The sequence below is a fragment of the Chiloscyllium plagiosum genome, unplaced genomic scaffold (genome assembly GCF_037043375.1).
Source record: "Chiloscyllium plagiosum isolate Xiang-an unplaced genomic scaffold, Cpla_swu_hap1 HiC_scaffold_26, whole genome shotgun sequence".
Taxonomy (NCBI): domain Eukaryota; kingdom Metazoa; phylum Chordata; class Chondrichthyes; order Orectolobiformes; family Hemiscylliidae; genus Chiloscyllium; species Chiloscyllium plagiosum.
The window spans coordinates 23,207,021-23,221,583 of NW_028270164.1; the positions used below are offsets into that span (position 1 = coordinate 23,207,021).

Here is a 14,563-nt window from a genome sequence, read left to right on the forward strand (position 1 = left end):
ATAACTAAATCACAAAACAGTTTTCTGTAACATTTTATCAGAGGTTACTAACGGACTAGGGTATCACAAAGCTGCTCGCTCTCTACTTAATTTTAATTGCGTGAGAAAAGGCGAAAGCCTCCACAAAGTTAAAATAAATACCAGCCCACAAGAAATGGAATGTTCGAGAAAACTTAGTTTGCTTTGGCTGGTAGCAGCTTCAGGAACTTCCAGGCTGCTTAACATGACAGCAAGTTCCATTATAACAATAATTGTTCTCATATCTGGAGTGGATGTTTTTTTAAACACAACACAAGCATTGACTTCATGCCCATTTACACTTCCAAAATGTTAAGCAAATAGATTCAATTTCTATTTAGTCATTTCCTTAGCCCAGTCTCCTTTACATTTTCATTATTTTAATGCTTGATTCACATATTCTCAGAGCTTTCTGATTACCCCACTTGAACTAAACCACCTCTTCAAAAGTGGCTTCTGGTTAGGTGTATACTTTTGCTACATGCTTCGTGTCAGCTTTGATTGGTGAGCAACACTGCCACCTCAGTGACTTGGCTGTGGATTTAATGCCCAGAGAAAAGGAAGATGACAGGTCTGTGTATGGCTAAGGCAGCACTTCATGGGTGGAGATGCATTTCATATGATATGTTAAACAGCACCTAAACAGGACCTGGTTGAAGGCAATTTAGGAAGAAAGTTTAATGAGCCTGGGATTGTTTGAACTGGAGAAGGATCAAGAAAGATTTTTAAGCAAATAACTAAATTAGCCTCTTTCTGACACAGGATTGCTTCAACCCGGAGACAGAATCAAGCTTAGAAGAAGAAAGGTGCAAAGACATTTTAGATTCAACTACTTAATGCACAGAAGAGTGATAAGTAGACGACTCAGGGAGCCATGGGAAATGAATGATTGAAGGATATTAATTTGTTCAGATGTCCAGAGGACTGATTTAGCTTCATGTTTTTCTACATTCTGCTAAGGACATAGCTACATAGTGAACACAGAAGTTGAAGTTAATTATTCAAAGGACAAAGATCTCCTGGTCGTGTGGCCAATAAACCTTCATGAACAACAACTAGAGAACTTAACTGCTCAGTTTTCATATTTGCCATTTGTTAGGTCTTGCCACAAGTAAGTTTGTTACATGGAAGCAGTAATCATTCTTAAAGCGCTTAATTAATTAAGTTCTTTGGAATGACCTGAGGATATGCTAAGTTGCTATGTAAAGGCAAGTTATTTCTGCTCTTGGACAAGGCTGGCGTTCTCAAAACATGGTTGAAACTTTATTGCTGGAACAGCACAGCAGGTCAGGCAGCATCCATGGAACAGGAGATTCGACGTTTCGGGCACAGGCCCTTCTTCAGGAAGGGCCTGTGCCCGAAACGTCGAATCTCCTGTTCCCTGGATGCTGCCTGACCTGCTGTGCTGTTCCAGCAATAAAGTTTCAACTTTGATCTCCAGCATCTGCAGACCTCACTTTGTTCTCAAAACATGGCCTAGTTGCTTAGAGTAAAAACCTTAAAAATGCTCAAAGTAGAAATATTCAAATATGTCTGTTTTGCCAAGATGAAAGAATGAAGGGCATAATCAGAGCGCGTACATGTCATGAGTGAGATGTATTTGCAAGAAGTATGTGTACTAGTACCTTCTGCTATTTAAAGCAGCATAATAGAATGTTAATAAAGTATTATCATTTTTTTTGTGGACCAGACAATACAGTTGGGTCTGTATAAACATATGTTACAGAATCCTGTCCATTCATCCGGAGTTGTTTCATTCTTAGAATAATTTGCAAAGTAACACTGGTAGTTAGCCACAGAGTGATTATCCACTTTGTGGTTTCTGGCAAAGGATCTAAAAAGAAGCTATTCTTCCAGGAAGATTGCTGAATGAATAACAGTTCACGAGAAGCTTTATAGACTGGACTTCCTCTCCACAATCACATACACTGAACTATCTTTCATCTTCCAGTTAAAAGTGGAAGGTGCCGATCTTCAAGCAGGAGAAATGCCGTTAATAATGACTAAATGTCAACTGAGATCTAAAATCACCACTTGCCCTGACATGTATAATCTCCTTCAGCCTTACAATCCTTGGAGTTTTGTGTGCTCCTCTAATTTTGATGATTTGTGCCTTCCCAATTATATTTGCTTCCCCAGAGGTGGCTATGCCTTCTCGTGCTTTGTCCTCATATTCCAATATTGCTCCCTGCTTGCTTTCTCAAATTCCTCCTTGAAGACATTGACTAAAGCCAATTCTTTGGTCAAATTTTAATTTTTTTTTTCTTGGAATGTATATGGGCATCACTGACTAGGCCAGTGTTTATAGCTCATTCCTAAATATCCTGGAATTAGTGGTAATGAGCTGCCTTCTTGAACCACTACATTCCTTCAGTGAAGGGACAGCCACAGTGCTACAGCAAGGGAGTTTCAGGATTTTGACCCCACAACAATGAAGGAATGCAACAACATTCCAAGTCAAAATGGTGTGTGACTTGGAGAAGTTACAGGTGGTTCCCATTGGATGTTCTGCCAATTTTGCTCTTTTCATTATTTGAGGTCACAGGTTCAAAAATGTTGTTGAAGGAGCCTTGCTGGATTACTGCAGTGCACCTTGTAGATAGTACACACTACTGCCCTCACAGTGTTGGAGAGAGCAAATGTTCAAAGAAGTGGATAGATGCTATCAATTTGCCTGCTTTATCCTGGATGGTGTTGAACCTGTGCTGCTGGAGTTGCTCTCCTTCAGATAAGTGGATACTATTCTATCAAACTCCTAATGTTTGGCTTGTAGATGATGAACAGTTAGGGGAGTCAGGAGGTAGGCTATCACTGCAGAATTCCTACTGTTTGATCTACTCTTGGAATCACAGTATTTATATGGCTGATTCAGTTCAGTTTCTAGTCAGTGGCCTGAGATAGAGTTTCAGTAATAGTGATGACTCCAAAAGGGAGAATGGTTAAATTCTCTCTGGTTTTCACTTATTAGCTCAAAATATAAATGTTTGTCCAGGTCTTGCTCTATTTGAATAAGTACTACTTCAGTATCTGCACAGTCGTGAACAGTGCTGACCATGCAATCAATAAACATTCCTACTTCTGATATGATGCAGACAATGTTATTGACGAACCAGCCTAGGATGGTTGTGCCAAGCGCAATACCTTGAAATCCTGCAGAGATGCCCTGGAACTGAGAGGACTGACCCCCAACAACCACAAACATCTTCCTTGTGCTGGCTATGACTCCAACCTGCAGAAAGTTTTCCCCATTTCCCATTATTTAAGTAATAGTAGTGCTCCTTGTTGCCATTCTTAGTCAAATGCTGTCTGGATGTTAAGGGAAGCTACCTCGATAATTCAGTTTTTTGTTCATATTTGGACCAAGACTGTAATGAGGCCAGAATTTACACTTTACCAGAGCCACTCAGCTTGAGTGTCAAATCCCGGGTGTTGTTCAGCAAATACTACTTGACAGCAATCTCAACGACCCTTTCCATCACCTTCCCTATGATCAAAAGTGGACTTTTACATTAGTAATTGGTTGAGTTGGACTTGTCTTATGTCTTGTGGTCAGGACATTTCTGATCAACTTTCCACATTATGGTAGATCTCAGTATTATAACTGCATTGGAAGAGCTGGGCTAGAGGCATAGCTGGTTCTTGGGCACAAATTTACCAGGCTAATGATGGAATGCTTTCAGCATTCATCATCTTTGTAGTTTATCCACTGTTTCTTGATATCACCTGGAATTAAGTGAATTGGCTGAAGATCGGCTCCGTGATGCTGGGACCTTCAGGTGAGGACTGAGATGAATATGCACATGTTACCTCTGGCTAAAGATGGATGCAAATGCTACAGTAGAAAATTGTGGCGCTGGAAAAGCACAGGAGGTCAAGCAGCATCCAAGGAGCAGGAGAACAGACATTTCGGGCATAAGCCCTTCATCAGGGTTTATAAACCTTTTCTGAACCCTTTTAAGTTTCACAACAGCCTTCCTATCGGAGGGAGACCAGAATTGCACAAAATATTCCAAAGCTGGCTAACTAATGTCCTGTACAGCCGCAACATGCATCCAAACCCCGATACTCAATGCTCTGACCAATAAAGGAAAGCATACCAAATGCCTTCTTCACTATCCTATCTACCTGTGACTCTACTTTCAAGGAATTATGAACTTGCACTCCAAGGTCTCTTTGTTCAGCAACACTCCCTAGGACCTTACCATTAAGTGCATAAGTCTTGCCCTGATTTGCCTTTCCAAAATGCAGTACCTCACATTTATCTAAATTAAACACCATCTGCCACTCCTCAGCTCATTGGCCCATCTGATCAAGGTCTCATTGTACTCGGAGGTAACCTTCTTTGCTGTCCACTACACCTCCAATTTTGGTGTCATCTGCAAACTTACTAACTATACCTCCAACGTTCATATCCAAATCATTTATATAAATGACAAAAAACAGTGGACCCAGCACCGATCCTCGTGGCACACCACTGGTCCTAGGCCTGCTCCTCACTATCTGGTATGGACATGATCCTGTGCTGTAATTTCACGAAGTTGATATCTCATTTTTAGGTATGTCTGATGGTGCTCCTGGCATGTCCTCCTGCAATCTCCTTTAAATCTGGGTTGGTTCCAGTTTGCTTTGACGTAACAGTGCAACTTAATGGGTTGCCAGGCCAGCTAGGATGTTATTTAAGAGTTAACCACATTGCTGTGGATGTGGAATTAGATTTGAGCCATCCAGGTAGAGATGTCACACTTGCTTCTCTAAAAGAAGATCAGTGAAACAGATGGGCTTTTACAACAATCACCCCATGGTTCCATGGTCACCATTAGGACTAACTTTTGAATTCCAGATTTATTAACTGAATTGAAATTTCCTTATGTGCCATTTGAACCGAGACCTGCATAACATTAGTATAGGCTTCTGGCTTACCACCCTAGTGACATACCACAATTTTGTCATCTCCCCCAGTCATCTGACCTAATAATGCCTTTGTGGCTTGGTGTCATACTTTGTCTCATTCTGCTCTTAAGCATATGAGTCTTTCTGAGATGCTTTATTATGTCAAATTATAGAATATTACAGCATAAAAAGAGACTATTCAGCCCATATAGTCTCTACCAGCCTTATCAAACAGCAAAAAAACAGAAATTGCTGGAAAATCTCAGCAGGTCTGGCAGCATCTGTGAAGAGAAATCAGAGTTAGATGAATACAAGTTATGTTTCCTTTCTCAATTATGTACCTCACAAGAAAATGGCAGCCTCCACACATGTATGATATTAGAGTTCAAGGTATTTTTTAAAGGAAAACAGAATACCGTGGTTGAAAAATTAAGTGCAATCAAAGAGAGAAAATTACGCCACAAATTATTTTGTAAACATATTACTAGGTTAGTCAAAGTATTAAGTAGTAAACATGGAAAATGGTACTTTTAGCTGCAGAAAGAGTGGACTTAATTTAGTGGAGGAACGTGCTGATTTCATTGAGTTGCTTTTACCTTGATCTGCAAGAATGGGAGGTACATCTTTAGCAGCCGGTGAAATGCACATTATCTTGTCACCCATTCTCTGACCATCCACCTCGGTCAACCCTCCGAATGCACAGACAACGCCAGCAGAAAGATCTGGAACATCACTAACTTTCAGAATAAGCTGTAGAAAAGAGAATGTGCAGAATTCAGGAACCTCAAAATCAGAGATGTCAGATTTGGAGGGAGAGAAATGTATTTCTATTGATAATTCCTATGACAGCAGCATTAAGTGTTTATTACTTTACTAATAAACAGACTTAAAAGCAGGCTCTGTTGTCCAACCAATATACCCAAAGCAGAAGCTCCAAATATATTACAAGGGGGCACCTTTTTTTTTAATTTTCAATATTCCCTCATGGGTTTCAGAACAAATTTATCATGTCAAAAGTCAGCAAGAACACAGTGGGATAAATGGCCTCCCACCTGTGTAGAAATTGTGCTACAATTCCTGTGCCAGCACTGTTCCAGTATTCAATGTGGCTCAGATATGTTCATGTACAGAGCATCAGTGTTTTGTCAATACGAGGCATTTGCAGTAACAGTGAGAAGCTGGGGCAATAGGAATAAATTAGCTGCGCATTGATAAAAAACAAAAGAACTGTGGACGCTGTAAATTAGAAACAAAAGCACAAGTTGATGGAAAAGGTCAGCAGGTCTAGCAGCATCTGTGAAGAAAAGTCAGAGTCATGTTTCTGGTCCGGTGACCCTTCCTTAGAACATTATTCTGAGGAAGGGTCACTGGACCAGAAACCTTAACTCTGATTTCTCTTCACAGATGCTGCTAGACCTGCTGAGCTTTTCCAGCAACTTCTGTTTTTTGCTCTTTGATAAGGCTGCTAAGACTATATGGGCTGAATGTGCTCTTTTTGAGCTGTAATAGTCGAAATCTAATGTTGTGAACATCTACATGTTAAACTACCAATGATAGGAAAAATGAAATGTTAAAACAATTTTAACTGTTATCTCTGATAATTAACAGGGCCACATTTTACGGTCCGATAAAAGCAACAAACTCACTGCAAGCAATTCCTCTGTGCATTATTTGAATGAACCTATTTAACGTAAGCCTTCATTAAAATGTCAATGTAATCTTACATTAATACTTTAATCTATTCTTTCCTAATATGATAAAACCTACAATTTCACTCCATTAATGGCTTGCAAGAACATTAAGTGTAAGAATTTGCTCCTTCCGTGTCTTGGAAGACACCATGTGAGTTGTCCATTTTTGAACTCTCAAATTAATTTTTATATTACTTTCCACTCGTAACAAACTTAGTAAAGGATCTCACTATCAGTGCTAGAAAAATTGGCTAACATGAATTAAAATTAGATTCTTGCTTGTAATGGTTTTATTGAATGCATAAATTGGGTGCAAGTTAAGAGGAATTAGAACACAATGGAAAAAGAAGAACAGAATTAGAACAAAATGATATCAGTGCTACAGGTAATTAAGATTCTTTGTAACCATTTAATTTCTGAGAGCTGTGGGAGGGCTTCTTCAGCACGACCGGCAAAAATATTTAACTCTTGCAATGTAACAACTACATTCCTTTCCTTTCTTCTAATAAACTGAAAAAATCTAAAAGATAATGGTCTTGTGGCAAATACTTACCGGTACACTGTGCTCGGATGCAGAGATACTATTTGGCTGGATACTGAGTTTCACGCACTGATCAATACTGGCGGCAAATCGATAGGGCTCCATGGCTCGCTCGCACTTGTCTCTCCTTGAGCACCTAAGGAAACAGAAAAGAATCTAATTAATCTAGGAATGGTTCTAAAACTACCTTGGCATCTACCTACCTGATTCGGAGATGTTAGTAAAAAGCAACCCTGGATAATAATGCAGCATTACACTCAGTATAGTTAATGAATTCAGTTCAGATCTCCGTGGTATGAAAGTCGAATTGTTTTCCATTTTTAGAGAGACATCGGTAGTCCAGGGCTCTAGAGTCTCATTTATACTCCAAGACTCTTGAGACTACGTTGATCTTGGGCCATTATGGCCCACACTGATAGTAGTTCCCTTGAGGTTGCAACATGCCAGTTTATGAGCCAGGAAGTATTAATTTAAATTATCTGTCTGCTGCATGTGCTGACTTGAATTTAACTGCTGAAATATGTAGATTTGTATTAGATATTTTCAGTAGTCTGCATAAAACTGCTTGGTTTACAGCACTGGACAAGGCAAAAAGTCAGCTCCTTTGCTGCACAGTTTCCCTGTAAAATATCTCCTCACATTTTCTTTGTGCTTAGATTCACCACAACTATAACTCCAGCACAGTTAGGTATAGTATCAACATCCTCCAAATCAATCACTATCCCAACTAGCACATATACCACAAGAAGCACAGACTCCAACTCACTGATCCAACCAGGCACTTTTACATCTTGCATATCAATTGGGAAACTGGTCACTTTCTTTGCATTATTTACCCAATGCCTTCAAATCAGAACTAATGTTGACAAATCAAGACTCTGAACTTACAAATCTAATACCATCCAAGCTTTATTCAGTACTGGACTAACCTGAGTGGTATACTAGAAATTTCTGTATTATTTAATATTTACGAACCTCTAGATACTTGAACCTGCTCCGATTTATACAGATAGAATCTCCCTTGAATAGTGATGAATTTACTTTTAATTCTGAAAGCTGATTTGGTATTCCCATTGAAAGTATTTAGTCAGTTCCAGTGTGTGCTCTTTACCTGTGCAGCCATCATGAATATTTATCTGTCACTTCCGACCCTGACTAACAGAACAGGGAAGTAAAATGTGCGATATTTAGCTGATCTTTAATCTGAGCCGACAGAGTGAGAAGAGAAATGCTGGGAAAAGTAGCAATGAGGTTATAATGAACAAATTAGTCCTAAATTGGCGTACACTTCAGTTGCTCATTCTGCATTGGCCCCACTCAATCTACAATCAGCAGAATATCACACCCACAATTCATTGCATTTTGCGAATAAATCACACAAGGAACAAATGTAACTCGAGACAAAACTTCAATCATTAATACAATAGTGTTTGCTTTAGGAATTCTTGTAATAATAACCATCTGTTCAAACATGATTTTGTCATTCCATGATGGATCTGCCAACAAATACACAGAAAATGAGACCAGTGCCATCGATGGAATAGTCTATCATACTGACTGAAAAATGCACATCTTTTAAATAATCTCATGGTCTTTACAGCATCTGCTAAAAGTAATTCATTAATGGGAAGAAATTATACAGTGCAATCATAGCATACAAATTTGTTAATGTATCCAAATGTGACTGTCACATAGTTTTACTCATTTGATTTTAAGGTGATTAGAGAGACAGATTGAAGCAATGGACGAAGTGAGTTTCTCCTGTTCAAATATTTCCTTGCACCAACCATGTAGCCAACACTTTTACTCCACAATGCTGCTATGATCAAAATAGCTTCAGTAGCTCTATGAATGTAATACTATGCTGCAACCCAACTTTGGTCTCACTAATAAACCAGGATGGGTAAAAGGAAAAAAGTATAGACAGTGGATTTCTAGGGTAATTCAGTTTAAAAGATGGGCAGAAAGCCATAATCCACTGCTAGAAGTTGTTGAAGTAAACAATACAAATGATTTCAATGTGGAACCAGATATTACTTTTGAGTTAACTTATGGTGAGAAGGAAGGATTCAAAAGGGCCCACGCATAGCTGGACCAATGTTTCTTCTCTAATTTTTAAAAGTTTCCTATTATCTTTTACATTAGGCTGAGATAACAATAGTTATTCCACAATTACCTGGCAAACTGCTTCACAAATTCAATTTCAAAGACATGCACTTTCATGATTGATGTTAATGAACAAATGAATGCTTGACACTTCTGTACAAACTTTATTTCCCAACACCTCAAAGGGATTACCCATTTTAAATTAATCATGTACTAGAACTAAGGAAAGGGTTTGATACAAATTTGCGAACCCTTTACAAGCAAATATCCCAGAATGTAAGTTCAAAGTCAATGAACATGGTAACAGTATTAAAATACTGTATCACATTAGAGGCACATTACTACTTAAATCATAAAGAGAATTACTACATTGTGAGCAACAGTGAGAAAACTTTCTGGATCTTCCAGAAATCAGGCAGCTGGTTGGCTGCTGGCAATCATTCTGCCCTCACCTCCCCACAACAAGAAGCGGAAGTTACGTTCATTAGAGGTTTTGGTCAATCAATGGCTAATCGCTCCAGAACATGAGACTGTTTGAGCAAATGACATGGCTGCTGCTGGGAAACCACCCATTGGAATCACAGAATGGAGAATCAAAGAGGTCAAAGGGTGGGGTAGTGGAGGTAGAGGGTCTGGAGCTGTGATTGGATGTGGGGTTGGGGAGTGGTGTTGGGTGGTGGAAGGAGGGCTCAGAAGCAAGGACAGAGAGGTATCTGCCAGTGGCCATCCAGCTAGCCTAAGTCCAGTCCCTCAATCTTGGACCTAATCAAGCTATATTCTCACCTGGATGTGGATAATTCTAGCCATAAACACCAGATTTGGACTATCCTTCCCTTCCAATAATACTGTAACCTTTCAGGCTGATGCAGAAAGGGAAGCAAAGGCCCTAAGTGCAAAGATAGAAGTATGTCTTTCTCAGATAGACTGGCTTTATACATATATCTACACTTATATCAGTGTAAAACAGGTCTTGCAATTTTTCGCAAGTCGAACTGTACCACAACCTCATTTTGAATTCCTTTGATGCTTTTCACTTGATAATATTCTTGATTTATTTAAACCTTATCAGACTGAAATAATGCAGTCTATGACAGTCTCCATTACATATTTGCCTTCGAGGTGCAGAGAGGCTTGTGGTTGGTTGATATGGAATCTATAAAAGAGACACAAATTTGACAAGCTGAACACTGGAAAAGAGAAATTGTATCTCTAATTTACAAAATGGATTCAGTAACAAGCAGAACTGCTGAAAACGCAAAACTGACTCTTCCATACCAGAATTCTGGAAAAAAAAGGTTTCATAAAATCTAATTTTATCCCTGGTGTACTGACAACTTTCCAGTGCACAGAAGGAGCCTCATTATGCCTTCAGTACCTATTTCATAGTGAAAAATCAATGGTGAACTTTCCACAGCATTACGACAATAATGAACTCAGAAGGGGATCTGTAATTAAGCAGCATTGATTGAGATGATATGCATAGCCTTATGTCCAATCTAATAACATGGTGCATTATTCACCATTATTTCATACTCATAGTTCAGAATGATGTGCTGATTGTAGGAAGAGCAAACACACTAAAATGTTTAAAGTTACAATAGTTTACCTCATGGTAAAATCAGAACAGCTAACATAATGCAATCAGGAAAATCTCTTGAAATATATAAGTGTAAAAGGAAAATGCAACCTTTTACAGTAGCACTGTAGCTGGCCTTCACTCTATTTGAGCACAGTACAAATGGAATTGTTCATGTCTTTAAGAGGCAGTGGCTGGATTTCCTTGCTTTAGGTCTTTATTTAGATAGAAGAATTCCTTTTCTCGAAGGAAGTAGCACACAAATTAATTATTAGCAACTGTATGTGTTAGCACCAGCTCCTAGATTTTTAGGTGACCACCCCTATGAAATTTATCAGATGACCCAATAGTCTTTATCTCTGTTTACGTACGTGCACCAATAGAAATTCACCCCAACCATGTCTATGGCCAACCAGTAACTGTAAATTTCACTGCTCTGTGTTAATCTTATGGAGACGGGCATCTTGTCATTACATAATAGACTCCAAAAAAAGAGCGACTCCACCCTGAGTTAGCTAAAAATAAAGAAAACATTGGAAATACTTGATAGGTTCATAAATATCTATGAAGCGAAAGATCACGTCACGTGGCAAAATTAATGCTTTATGAAAACCGTTCTAAAATACTAATCTTATTATTTCCGACATAGACGATATCCAATTCATTGCATACTTTTAGTACTTCTTTCTGCTTTTAGATCACTTGTAAAAGCTGTCCTGTCCAAGAAGTTTTGCTGAAACATGTATGGCACTTCATAACGCGAGTTTGCACTAGACAGGAATTGCACCAAACTCAATGTGAAACCCGAAATGACCGTCCACAAAAAAGTCAGAATCTGCTCCATTTAGGATACAGGTCAGGTTCCAATTCTAGAATTATTTCCCTTATTCATGAACATTCACAAATAAAACTACTTTGTATTGACAATAATGAGGGTGATTTCCAAATTTAACCAGTCTTTTCTTTCTAGTGAGATGGACATTAATCAATATTTTTTATGAGAATGTTTTACATCAGAGCTCATTCCTACAGCTCCTCCTCACTGATCATGAACTCCAAACCATTCAAATTTGAAAGGACCAACAGACCCTAGTAATAAAGCCATATGTCAAATTTTCCAACTTGTCAGAACTCTACTCTGCTGCAGTAATCCTTCACGCTATAATGACCCGACAGAGCTGAATGCATTGTACTGAGGGAATACTTCTATTGCAGAGGTAAGCAATTATATTGTCGCAAGAAGACATTATAATACCACAGTATTCATGAATTGCATTATATTAACTGACAAGTGCATCATGTTAGTCGCATAACTAGGATTCTTTCGAAAATGATTTCTGATTTATCCCTGCTTGCGAAATGGAGTGCACAATTTTATTTTCATCTCAAGAAATTATCAACGGAGGTTTCACCTTTCAAATTGAGTTTCCCTATCTAAAATTGTAGTTTGTGCATTTATAACTCATTATGAACACAATTAAAAACAAATATATTCTGACTGTGGCTGAACCATCTTCCTGGGTTAACAGTCAGTTGAACTGAAACACTGTTTGCATTGCCTGTTTAAGACACTTATGACCAAAAGCAAGGTTGCCATATCTTCAAAGTCCCATAGCAGTTGGACACTCCACCTGTTATGTGTTTAGTCTTCTTTTTAAACCAGCTCCCCCTCAGGCAATGCCTTGTCTTGTGACGAAGAAATACAAGCAGCACTTTCCATTAGATGGATAGTCTTACAGTGCTGCCAGTTGGAAAACATTCAACAGACTTATCTGATCATCACTTCTCCAGAGTTACCTGGACAGTTTCTTTCTCCCATCTTGGAAAGGAAATTTCTTCTGCTCATTCGCAATTCTTCGCTTACAATTTTTCCTCTCCCAAGCAACTCTTCCAGTCTGGTGCAGTTCTTGCTACCAGTTTCCAATCTAGCTGCTGTGAAATGGTGTTCAATGTTGTGCTGTGTTCCTACAGAGATGCCTGATTGGACAAAGGCTGAAATTCATGGTGCAGCAAATGGCACAGAATCCGCATTGACAGCCAAACAGGATCAGGACCTGGCAAATGATCTTGGAACAACAAATCCGTTTTGTAGCACAAGCCTTTATTGCAATGGCTGATGAGACAAGAAAAATAATACTCAAAGTTCACACATGTGCTCATGTCAATAGTTTTGCTCCACTGAAAAATGTATCAAATTGAATTGTCAGACAAGGGGGCATTGTCCGTTTAAAGTATTTTTTGTATGCACCTAGGACATCAATGAGATTTTTAATTTAGATAGATTTTGATTTGACTTTTAACTTATCACATAATAAAGAATAGAAATCAGACAATCTAAGTACAAGCTGATTTTATCTACTACATTTGAAGGTAATGATCAATTTTTACTGGCTTTGTCACCTTACGTACTTTATTCTTATACAGGATTTGAGTGTCACTGGCAGGCTAACATCTCTTTCCCGTCTTTAGTTATCCTTCAATTGAATTGCTTTCTGAAATAACCTACAGAGTCAATAAGTGTCCAGTTGCATGTAGGCCAGAAAAGTAAGGGTGGCAGATTTCCTTCCCTAAAGGATATTAATAACCCTGATGGGTTTGTTTTTTATTAGATGTTACCAGAATAAAGGCAAAGCAAAATAAATGGATGCCTACTGGTATGATTTGGCACCTTTTTCATGTTCTGATTCAAGATTGAAGTTACTGCAAGACCAATGTAAATTAAATGCTGCTACGACTTCATCCATACATCAAAATCGGACAAATGCTATCCTTTGTGTAAAGACCTTGGCTCTCCCTGATCAAGATGTTTCTGCTATAGTTGTGTTAGCATCACCAACTAATGCCCTTTTCTGATAGCATTTGCATGGGTAGCAGGTATGACCCACTCAGATGTTAGTGCTGATAATGAAAACGTTTAATGGAAAGTTCTAGACTTTCAAGCGATGGGGCTGTGACTATTTCCCTTGGCAGTTTGCTCCATTGCAGGAGGTTCCTTGGGAAGTTAGCTATTTGATAAATATATAGGCTTTATATTTTGTATGTGTGGCTAAATGCCATGTTCTGTCATTGCTGGAGGCCACCAAGTGCTTGCTTTTTGTAAATTCCCACCTGATCCATGCCATATTTTGTAGAACATAGCCTACTTTTCTCTCTGTTTTGTTGTAGTGATTCATATTCCAAATCTTTGATCAAGGAGGTGACACTAGTGTATTTCCCATGCCGATTCATGCAGAATTATGTTTGAGTTTGGATAATTTCTCTTGCCGTACAATGATCTCCACACGAATTTTACATGCTCTAGGATGTTTGGTGACCTATAATTTTGATTATTTTTTGTTGCAATACTAAAATTCCTCCCTAGAAATCCAAGAACCCTGTTTGCTTTTTATGTTATCTGTTGAAGATGGAATCTGCCTTGAAGACTGATTTAACATGTCAGGTACAGTTTTGTATCTACCTATTGGCGTAGGTGATTATAGAATTTAAAAACTTTTCATTGGTGCATCCTTATTATTAGTGATGCATATGACATAGCATGTTTTGACATTGAATACATCTTCCATAATTCAAATTTCCTGCTTTTCATTAAATTCTGCAATTGTTGTGGACTGACAAGATCAGGATCTTTCCCTCATACTTAAGAGCATGCAGTCACCTGCAAATTGTCACACCCTAAATTTTTTGAAACTTGGTGAAAAGGTCATTTAAATATATCAAGATGTGTAAAGGTCCTAATGTATT

At 38.5% G+C, this 14,563-nt stretch overlaps 1 protein-coding gene across 2 annotated transcripts in view; it reads right to left on the reverse strand.

Moving 5' to 3' along the window:
* Nucleotides 1–14,563, reverse strand: part of plxna2 (plexin A2) — a 498,163-nt gene that overhangs the window by 158,401 nt on the left and 325,199 nt on the right. For both annotated transcript variants that reach the window (XM_087973574.1, XM_087973575.1), the window contains exons 6-7: nt 7,153–7,276; nt 5,505–5,658 (exon numbers count right to left, since the gene is read on the reverse strand). In XM_087973574.1, coding sequence (XP_087829700.1) covers nt 5,505–5,658; nt 7,153–7,276 — 278 coding nt within the window. The remainder of the gene's footprint in view (nt 1–5,504; nt 5,659–7,152; nt 7,277–14,563) is intronic.